Source organism: Trypanosoma grayi (genome assembly GCF_000691245.1).
Source record: "Trypanosoma grayi strain ANR4 Tgr_501_V1, whole genome shotgun sequence".
Taxonomy (NCBI): Eukaryota; Euglenozoa; class Kinetoplastea; order Trypanosomatida; family Trypanosomatidae; genus Trypanosoma; species Trypanosoma grayi.
In genome coordinates, this window is record NW_008826120.1 from 2,245 (window position 1) to 12,727 (window position 10,483).

Genomic DNA, 10,483 nt, shown 5'->3' on the forward strand with positions numbered 1-10,483 from the left:
ATATATATATATATATTTATATACGTGCTGCCTAAGAGTGACTGCGTAAGGAAGGAATACGAAAACACGTAACTAACACGACAAATAAAAGTGTAGAGTATTCTCAATGCCGCCGCACACGCGCACGACGCGCAGTTCGACAGAGGGCCCGGCGTGGTCACAGAGTTCTCCTGGACAGGCAACAGGGCAGCGCAGCAGTACAGAGCAGGAGGAACTGCAGGACCACCAGACCGAAAACAGTAATATAGTGGTAGTGGAGACAGAAGTGGAGAGGGAGGAGCGGCCGGATGGCGAGAGCGACTCTACCACTGAAAGAGGTGTTGGGGGACAAACTGGAGCCTCATCTCGTTCTGATGAAGCAGCGGAGGGCAATCAGGCACCATGTGGGGGAGAGGCGACAGATATACTGTCAGTGGAAGAGTTGGTGGAGGAAGCGGTTATCAACGTCAACGGACCGTGTGAAAATCTTCCTATGCTGCGTCCACAGGAGCTGAAAATAATAGGTCGCTGTGTTACGTTTGTGGGTGAGACAGCAGTGGGTAGTGATAGGTTGCTTTTCCACTATGAAGGATTAGTAGGCATGATCACCAAAGATACTGTAACGTTGCTGAATGTCCGAAGATTTACTGATGAGGACTTCTTAAAACATCAAGAAACACTTGGAGCGCTTCATGAGGGAGGCCACAGGAACAAGGGAAACCAGCAAAACAACACTGACGCAGTTCAGCAGGAGTCTGCACGCGTTCAGCAGGACATCACAGGTGGCGATTCCGAAGAATCTGACGAAGTAATCGATACCTATGCCAGTGAGGATGACACTATCAGTATCGACGACTATCTCCGTGAGCCGCAGCCCACGCGTGAGAATTCCGAAAATCCCGCCGATGATACATACGCAGCGCGTCACCGCCGCCTGATGACAGCGGGGACGATGGGGCCGGTGCCGTTTATGACCTTCATGCGCCGACGCATTCATAATGTGGTATTTGCACGTGATCCGCCAGCGACGTTTTATTCCTTATTTCAGGACCCTGCAAAACGGCACTTTGACATGCAATGTCTCTGCATGTTTGTTCGTCGCTACCTTGTGCACACTAGTCAGGGCAATAATCCGCGTAACATATATCTCCGTCCCTTTGTTGCGTGGAGGTGCAACTGTAAAGATATCGACAATGAGCTCCTCATCAAAGTTGCTAAGCAGGAGTTGGCCTATCTTCTTAAGACTGAGCGGGAAATCGTGAAGGCGTTCGAACGTACCACACGCAATAGACGAAATGCTCTCACCACTTATCAGCCACCTTCAGGGCTGTTTGGTGCAACAGGTATTCTCTTTCTGACGCGTATCCCAGCGCAGACGTTTTGTCTCGCAGTCCTCGAAATGCTCGTGACAGTCTTAATGCTTGGCTTCTCGGCATACTCATTTGCAGCGGCGCCACCTGTGGTCATCTACACCTATGTAAAGGACTATACCTTTTCCGTGACGCTAGCTGGTATTATGAGCCTTTTGGCGAGCAGCACGTCGGTATTCCATTCAATCAGAATGCGGCTGCCACTAGTCTTCACTATATTCAGTGTCCTTCGTCTCGGATTGGTAACAGTAGGGATAGGCCTCAACATGATGGTTTTGATTATGATAGGGAGAGCGGTATCCTTTTCGCAGATACGCGACTACCTCAATGAGTTGGCGGGCAAATCCAATGAGCTGTGTCATTACTACTCAATTCATAATTGTACGGGGTATGGTGAGGTGTGTGAGGTAGAGAGCACCGTACCCCTTTGCATGTGGAATTGGTGTCCTGTATATCACGGCAACACTTGTACTCAGGCCTTGTCTGCCAACTTCACACGCATTTTCATACCTATTGTCGTCTTCTCCATGGTGCTGGTTGCGATGTTTGTAATTGATCACTTTATGCACTACCGTCTAATACAAGTGTCAAGACTGCTGATGGCACAAATGTAGATGGCGAGTGCTGTGGAACACTGGAAAGTGAGGTAAGCATTGTCTTTTTCTTTCCCTGTTAGGCTTCAGGTCCAATGAAAGGTCCTCGTGCATCAGCGGTTGGAGCGTATCTTTTTCTGCAAGTCGATAAAGTGAGAAGGGCGAACTTAATAGAGAGAGTACGATGTGAGTTGCTACTTTCGCAGAAGGTGGGTGCAGTTTTCAGGGAGCAAGTGTTTCATTATGGAGGGAATTTTTTCGGCTAGCGTAGCCCATGTTACACCCACCAACTTCTTTTTTTTGTTGTTGTTTTTACTATTTATCCCCGCCCCCACCTAAATGGGTGTGCTTCTCTGTCCTGCTCGGACGCATCGAATGTATGTGGTCGGTGTGTTTCACTGCGGCGTGGATAACGCTGTGAACTGGTGGGGAGCTTCGCCAGAGAGGGAGAAGCAAGGCACTCAAAAATGCAAGGGACTCTCACGTTTCTCAATGGTCATTTTAAGCGAGCCCCAAAAAAGGGTGGTATTTGGAAGTATTTGATCGCCATGGTGTAGTGTCTCTTTCATGCCAGGCCTGCTGCATGCCGCTCTTTGTACACCCTCGCATTTATTTCTCCTTTTTTTTTTTTGTGGTGATTTTCGTTGCGGTGATTTTTTTTTTGTGTTCTCTTTGCTTTTGCTTTTTGTATCCCTTTAGAAGGAAACAAGGGACGAGGAGTGTCTCTCTCTCTCTGTGTGTGTGTGTGTGTGGGTGCGTCTGTGTCTGCATCATGAATCTAAGACTATATGGCAAAAAGACTGCTGAAACGATTGCCTCCGTGCTCGCCTACAGCATCTGCAGCATGAGCATGATCATTCTGAACAAGCTCGTCATTTTTACCTTCGGTCTGAACTACCCCATGGGTCTTCTCTTCATCCAAAACAGTGGTGCGGTGCTTCTCGTGTCCTTCGCGAGGCGGATGAAGTGGCTGCACTACCCGGATTTCAGCATGGAAGTGACGAAGAAGTGGCTTCCCCTGACACTTCTCTTCGTTGCCATGTTGTGGACATCAATGAAAAGCCTGCATACAATGTCTGTCTCCATGCAGACAATTATTAAAAACCTCGCGGTAATCATAACAGCCATGGGTGACTCGAAACTGTACGGTAGACGAGTGACGCCTGTCATGTACTTTTCCTTCGTTCTCATGGTGTTTGGCAGCTATATGGGCGCGAAAGGAGACCGTTGGGTGACCACTTGGGGTCTTTTCTGGACCTTCATGAATATCGCAGCGACAGTGTGTTACACACTATACATGAAGCAGTTATTGGGGGATGTGAGCAAGCAGATTGGACGCTATGGGCCGGTCTTCTACAACAATCTGCTCTCACTGCCGTTCATTTTAGCGGCATCCCTCCCGTCAATGCCGGATATGGCGGCATCACTAATGATCGCCTCTTGGTGGACCCTTTTCAGTGTTGTTCTCATGATCCTTGCTGGGTCTCTGATGACTTTTGCTGTCTTTTGGTGTATGAAGGAGACATCCCCTACCACCTTTAGCGTCATCGGCGCTGTTAACAAAGCACCCCTGGCAATAATGGGTATGATAGTATTCAAGCAGTTTCCCACATTGACGGGTTATTGTGGCATCATGGTGGCCCTCACCGGAGGGTTCATCTACACATATGCAAATATCGGCACTGGGGCCAACAAGCCCTCGGAGGATGGCCGTAATGCGGACACATCGCCGGCAGCGCACCGAGTACCATTATCTGATGAAGGTGGGTCGAGCAAACTGAAAGACTATGTGTAGGCGGTTACTGCGCCCATACACATTTGTGATTCTTCATTAGTTCAATGTTGCCGAAGGGACATATTTTCGTCGACATTTGATTCTTTCTTTCGTTCGTTCACTAACATGGCTGTTGTTTGAGCTTTTTTTTTTCCTGTGTGGCTGTGTGTTTGTGTGTGTGTGTGTGTTATCTACGGGTGTATGGCACCCGGCTAGATTCCATAGACTCTGCGGTGAGCTCTCAGGAGTACTCCTTTTACTCTCCTCATGTGGAAAGGTAAAATTGCTTTCTCTCTCTTTCTCTTGCAAACCATTGCATAATAACAAACAACCTATACACACACGCACACCTTATAAATAATATGAAGAGAGAGAGAGAGAGAGAGAGATCAGAAGGGTAGTAACTTAACGGGTATGTCGGAGAAGCTCCCAAAGACGAAGGACATCGTAAATGGCGTATTCGGTGTGGTGAAAGAGTACGGCAAGCTCGCGGGTGAGCTCCCAGTGAAGGACTACGACTACCACATGGTATTCCCTGGGTTTAGACAGCAAATAAAGCGGCACAGCGAGTCCGTCGTCGAGTTCATGGATAAGTGCTCTCAACTGCTTCCCGCGAAGCGCCGCGTCACTCTGCAGAGCGGCACTGGTAGTCTCACCGATACACAGCGGTCTGCCGTCATGGAGGCGGTGGACTCGCTTTTGGAGAACGTTGATACTTTGTTGGATGATTTGAAAGGGAGGCGTTTGAATGCAAAAGATCAGCTATCTGTGACTTTTGGCTCAGAGCTGCAGAGCCTCTCCTCCTCTGGGGCGGCGGGGGCGCACATTCTTCGGCCACAACTCACGTTTGAGCAGCCGGTGGACAACAGCTTCACGCCCTTCTGTCCTGTGTACTACGACGAAGAGGGCAAACGACATGTGGCGCAGCCCGGTGTTCACCCTTTCGCTGCGCGGATTAAAGAAGCCCGCATTCCTGAAGAGCAGTTGCTTCGTTGTGCAGAGACACCGTACCTTCCGTTGGCTACGTGCCCACTTTGCTTCGTGGACACGGTGGAGGGCCTTGAAAAAGTTGTGGCGACACTTCTCAAGGAGAAGGAAATCGCAGTGGATCTCGAGCATCATGACTTCTACTCGTATCAGGGTTTTACATGTCTCATGCAGATCAGCTCACGTACGGAAGACTTCATCATTGATTGCCTCAAGCTAAGGTCATCAATGCACCTGCTGGCCCCTGTCTTTTTGCAGCCACGTATTCTAAAGGTCTTCCACGGTGCGCGTGAGGATGTCCGGTGGCTGCAGAAAGATTTTGGTCTTTACATTGTGAACTTCTTTGACACAGGCATTGCGTTGCAAAAGTTGCACATGCCGCATAGTCTGGCATTTGCCGTGGACCACTTCTGTCAGGTGAAACTGAACAAGAAGTATCAAACGGCAGATTGGCGCATCCGACCTATACCTGCAGAGATGGTGGCCTACGCGAGGCAAGACACACATTTTCTCCTCTATGTGTATGACCGGTTAAAGGCTCTGCTTCTTAACGCTGAAGGACGTGCATCCATTGGGAATCTGCTGGTACATGTGTTTAATGAGAGCCGTCGACTAGCGCTGGAGCTCTACGAGAAGCCACAACTAGACCCAGAAAATACCTACAAGCTAGCGTTAGGTCGAAGTTTGGGTGGATTGACGTCGTCACAACTGCAGGTAGCGCGAAATGTGTTCAACTGGCGTGATGCCGCTGCAAGGGAAGTGGACGACTCGCCTGCCGCTGTCATGCAACTCTCTTCTGTGTTGGCTATCGCCACCAAACTACCGAAATCTGCGAATGATGTGCTGAAGTGCTGCAGCCCGGTGAGTGTTGTGGTTCGCACCAATGTCATGAAGCTTGTTCAAATAGTAAGGGATGCTGTGGGCAGTGCGGCTGCTCTGCATCTGGAGGAGGAAGACAAGGATGTGAAGATGGAACCTTCACGCGAGGCAGGAGTTGTTGCCCGCCCTGTTGGCGTTCACCGGCCAATGACAGGAACACTGCCATCCCTGGAGGAGGGTGCAAGCCCTGCACCAGTGCTGGAGAACACCCCAGCGGTTGTGTGCACTGCCCCCTCTGCATGGTTCACCGCCATGCTCAACCTCGCAGCGGTCCTCCGCAGCAAGCGGCAGCCGACCGTCTCTCTTCCTGGTCACGAGGTGGTCAAACTTCTGCAGGATAAGGCTGCAGTGAAGCGGCCGCGCGATGCTGAGAAGGTTGCGGAGCAAGAGAAGACTGAGACAGCTTCGCCTGATGACCATCAATGCGACAGTATTAACACTGTCGAGGAGGAGGGTGATAAAATGAAGGTGAATGATAAAGAACTGGAGCAGAATGGTGAAGGCAAGAGTGGCGTACCAACTGAAGCGAGCAACGCATCGGCTGTGCAACCGATGAAGCACGAAGAACGGGCTGTGGCGCTCCGACAGCAATACGGCACCGGCAGCACTAATCGCAAGAAGGCTAAAGTGGAGAAGGTCAAAAAAAACATTGATGTTTAGTGGTGCGTTTAAATCAAACAAAACAAAAATGATGATCTCAACAGTGGCAAGGAAGCTTGTTACTGGCTAAGAATGAGAAGGAAACTGAAAGAAGGCGAGTTGGTGGCATTCCTATGCGTGTTTAACTGCGCATCGATATTGTTAATTGCACGGTATTTCTTACAGCAGTGTTTTTGTGTGTTTCAAAGACTTATTCTTGTTCTCACTTCTGGTATTGTTCTTGTCACTGTTGTTTTTCTGCTTTATCCCTGTCTCTTTTTGTTTTTGTGCTGCTGCGTAGGTTGCGACGCCCAGATGAAGGAGCGGCGACGTACCCGAAGAACGCTGGTCTACTGTCTGTTCTTCGTGCTACTCTCGGGTGCTCTTGTATTCATCGCACCACTCCTGCTCCAAGAGGATGCCGTCGACAATATCCCCCTCTCCTCTGCTTCGAGAGCGAATCATAACAACGACATCTGTGGCAGGGCGAGTTCGTGTTTGGATTGTCTGTTCCCCCCCATCAGTGCGAGGTTCACATCAGATGTGCGCCGCTCATCGCCCCACTGCTTTTGGTGCTCAGCGACAGAACGCTGTGTGCCGCGAGGGAGCCGCGAGGATGTGTGCATTGACAGCGAAGAGCAGTCGTGTCCAGCGGTGCTGCATACCACAATCCCAAATGCATTCCGCGTGGTGCACGTCGGGATCCGCAAGGGCGGTCCGGAGGCCCTCATTCAGCTGCACCTCGCGCTGAATCGCTGGGGATTCCGCACCACGCTTGACACTCGTCAGAAGGAGAAGGGAGGTGCGGTCGTCCCGTTCTTTCGAGAGATGTACAAGGTGGCCTTTGCCCGCGCGCCGCCGTTACGTTGGTTCAGGAACTACGCGGCGTGGCAAAACGCTGCCGTCGAAGGCGATGTGCTGATCGCGACGGAAACGTGGCCATGCCTTCAGAAGGACCATCTTGCAGCTGGAGTGCGGCAGATGCAGTGGCACTTAACGGTGTGGCCGCGCAGCGATAGATCACACTGCACAATCGCAGGGCACACGAACTACCTGGCGATGTCGTACATGAATCAGTCCAAGTTGGCAGTTCTCTACCCGTATGTCTCTCCTCATATTGTGGAGCTGGCGCAGACTCGGTCTTCGTGGCGCGCGGCCAAGCGTCGCGGCACGAAAAATCCACTGGTACTGTTTGACGCTGATGTGAAGTTACGAGAAAACGACTTGATGGGTCGCCATGGTGTTGTAAGAGATTTGAAACGAGCCACTGGCCTTGCCCCTGAGGAATTATACTCGCTCTACGGAGAGGCAATGGCCGGTGTTGACCTGCAACTCCCAGGTGCGGAGCGATTCGTATTTGAGGCCGTGCTGTTTGATGTGTGCGTCATAGTGGACGACTCGCTGGTTGGTGGTTGCAAGGATGATGTGCCGGTTCCTGAAGCGTTTCGTGTTCCAGCAGGGGATGTCGATGCGCTGAACAACGCCATAGATCGATGCATTAGTGACTACGATACTGTTATGTCAGAGTTCAAGGAAATGAAACAGTTCACTTTGCGGCAGAAAAAAACATTTGAACGACAGGTACGACGGTATTTTTCGAACAGTGTTCATGTTGTGTCTTTGATATGTTCACAGGTGCAGTCCGAGTTGTACCTCGTCCGGTTTATCCTTAATATTTTGCTCCACATCCCTTTCGCCACAGTGGAGATACGTCTTGGTGAAGGTGTCACAGGGTTAACGGAGCAGCAACAAAGCCACCTTCTGAAGCAGAGTTGGTTGGCAGCGGTTCGGTTTGTGCATTTGGGCTCCAGGGAAACAGCAGAGGTGTGCCGCGTTAGCGGTGAAGTAACCGCTAACAATCCTCAGAGGTACCATGAGTCTGCGGTGCAGCTGGCATACTCAATTACCCTCCCCACTGGCAGCTCCATCCTCAGCAACGCAAATCGTACTTTGCTTGCACTCTTTGTCCCTATCGATGTTGTCATTGTGAATGAGGAAGCTGTGCACTATATCACCACCCAGCTCGCTTTGATACAACGGCAACCTCTAGGTAAAAATGAGTTCGCTCTCTTTCTTCTTGATTCATCAGACGTTGAAGTGGCGAACGTGCCACTGATCGCAGTATGGACTGCTGATGCACCCTCACTCGTGTGTGGCCACATGGTGATTGGTGATGTACCATTGTTAGACAAAGCCTGTAGGCAAAAACAATACTTGGCAGCGTCGGCGGGAGAGAGGGGTGTGCGCAAAGCGATTGTTGTGCATGACAGAGGTGATGATGTGGTGTTGGCCCGCTTTGCTCCTTCTAGTGGTGCCAAGGACAGGACTCTTCAGATCGCGTGGGACTTCATGTGCCTTCATGCGCTTTGGAAAGACTTCGTGGGCGGCTGTTAACTCCTCGACGCACAAGCTGGGAAGTGATTCCTATCAGCAAGAGTCTTTTGATGGTGAAGTGCATACACAAAATTGTCTATTCACAAACAAATATATATATATATATATATATAAGAAAAAAAACAGAAAAAAGCATATGGGGGAAGAGAGAGGCAAGGAACGGATACCTGTACGAGAAGGGAATAATGTTTTCAACGGTTTTTAATCCTCGTTTTTCTATTTATTGACCTTTCTTCTCTTCTTTCCTCAAATTCTCATATCTACTCATTTCTGCAATAAGGTGTATATTGGAGTGGGGCCGGTAAGTGGAGGTCGCATAGGGAACTATCCGTGTATGCCGTACAATCGTGAGATTATTGCTTCCATATCTTTCGAACCAGAGTCTGTTTCCACGAAAGGCACTCGTAGGCGGCATGCACGAGATGAGAGCGGGAATGGAGGAGAGGTTAACGATATCACCGAGGGCTCTGGCCCACAGCAAAATGAGGCAACACGCAATATTATTCGCTGCATGAAGTGGGCTTTGGCTCAAAGCATAACCAGCATCTCCCATCCTGCTAAGCAACGGCCGCTGAACCCAAAGAAGGATTTCGCCATAGAAACAAAAATTGAGGTGGAGGTCACAAATGGAAAGGGATTAGGACTTGACTGTTGCAAGGGTGCAGCCGCTGTGAGGGGGCATCCCACTACAATGCTTGCTGTTCGCGGAGAAGGGGAGGATATGATGGACATTAATGACAGTGACACCGCGGCCAACAACGAAGCAGAAGACCCGCCTGTCTCCTTCAGATTCATCGACTACTCCCCAATGTGTTACCGCCACATACGCGAGTCCTTTAATATAGATCCAAGTGCGTATTGTAACGTGCTTATGCGGAGCAGATGGCACAGTACGCCTACACCTGGAAAGTCAGCAGCAAAGCTCTTCTTCTGTGGTAAGGATTGGGTCATAAAAACGATGACAAACGAGGAAAGTGAGTTTCTGCGGAGCATCTTACACCGGTACTATTTCTTCGTATTGGAGAATCCGTTTACTCTACTACCTCATTTCGTTGGGCATCATCGGCTTGAAATTGGTGGTGAAAAGATGAATATAATAATCATGCAAAATGTTTTTGCAACAGGGAACACCATACATGAGAAGTACGATCTGAAAGGAAGTACGGTGGGTCGTTTCGCCACGGATGCAGAAAAGATGAAACATACTTGCACGCAGAAAGACTTGGATTTAAATCGGCCAATACACGTAGGGGCTGTGCGACGCGCACTGCTTATTGACCAAATCAAAAAGGACTGTGATTTCTTGAAGCGGTCAAATATCATGGACTATTCATTTCTTGTCGGTATTCACGTACTCCCGGCATTCTGCTCGCGCAGGTTAGGAAACAGTCCCGCCGGTGCAAAGGATCTTCTTTCAGGCACAATACCACCTCAATCATTCATACTAGACGCTACATTGGCTAGTGCCGCGGTAGATGCGCTGCAGAATCCAAATCCGAGCTTCTTTGGTTGGACGGCATCTGATATTGCAATTGATGGGCGCTGCTTCACATCAGATCAAGGTGGTATGGCAAGTACAGACCAGCCTGGTACTCGTAGAGAAATCTATTACATTGGGATCATTGACATTCTGCAAGAGTACAATCTGAGGAAAAAAATGGAAACATTCTTCGTTGGCTCAGTGAAGGATCGAAAGAAGATATCATCTGTAACACCACGGGATTACGCCACGAGGTTTGTGTCTTTCATGTCGTCTATTATCGTATGATGCTTGTTTCCTATTACTCTGCGGTATTGGAACAGAGATGAATGGCGTGTACCATCTTGGCGTATGTATGCTTTTTGTTGTTTACCTGTTCATATAAATA

General features: G+C 49.6%; 5 protein-coding genes across 5 annotated transcripts; all 5 read left to right on the forward strand.

Moving 5' to 3' along the window:
- Window positions 1–106: 106 nt before the first annotated feature.
- Window positions 107–1,963, forward strand: DQ04_05011010 (hypothetical protein; the record flags this gene model as incomplete). Its single annotated transcript, XM_009313921.1, has 1 exon — window positions 107–1,963. One exon carries the CDS (start codon window positions 107–109, stop codon window positions 1,961–1,963), a length of 1,857 nt encoding a protein of 618 aa, XP_009312196.1.
- A 751-nt stretch (window positions 1,964–2,714) lies between these two features.
- On the forward strand, window positions 2,715–3,737 carry DQ04_05011020 (GDP-mannose transporter; the record flags this gene model as incomplete). Its single annotated transcript, XM_009313922.1, has 1 exon — window positions 2,715–3,737. The coding sequence occupies one exon, from the start codon at window positions 2,715–2,717 to the stop codon at window positions 3,735–3,737; it is 1,023 nt and encodes a 340-aa protein (XP_009312197.1).
- Window positions 3,738–4,130: 393 nt separating this feature from the next.
- On the forward strand, window positions 4,131–6,242 carry DQ04_05011030 (ribosomal RNA processing protein 6; the record flags this gene model as incomplete). Its single annotated transcript, XM_009313923.1, has 1 exon — window positions 4,131–6,242. The coding sequence occupies one exon, from the start codon at window positions 4,131–4,133 to the stop codon at window positions 6,240–6,242; it is 2,112 nt and encodes a 703-aa protein (XP_009312198.1).
- A 294-nt stretch (window positions 6,243–6,536) lies between these two features.
- Window positions 6,537–8,615, forward strand: DQ04_05011040 (hypothetical protein; the record flags this gene model as incomplete). The annotated part of the gene is made up of 1 exon (XM_009313924.1): window positions 6,537–8,615. One exon carries the CDS (start codon window positions 6,537–6,539, stop codon window positions 8,613–8,615), a length of 2,079 nt encoding a protein of 692 aa, XP_009312199.1.
- A 334-nt stretch (window positions 8,616–8,949) lies between these two features.
- Window positions 8,950–10,383, forward strand: DQ04_05011050 (putative phosphatidylinositol-4-phosphate 5-kinase-like; the record flags this gene model as incomplete). Its single annotated transcript, XM_009313925.1, has 1 exon — window positions 8,950–10,383. One exon carries the CDS (start codon window positions 8,950–8,952, stop codon window positions 10,381–10,383), a length of 1,434 nt encoding a protein of 477 aa, XP_009312200.1.
- Between the last annotated feature and the right edge of the window lie 100 nt (window positions 10,384–10,483).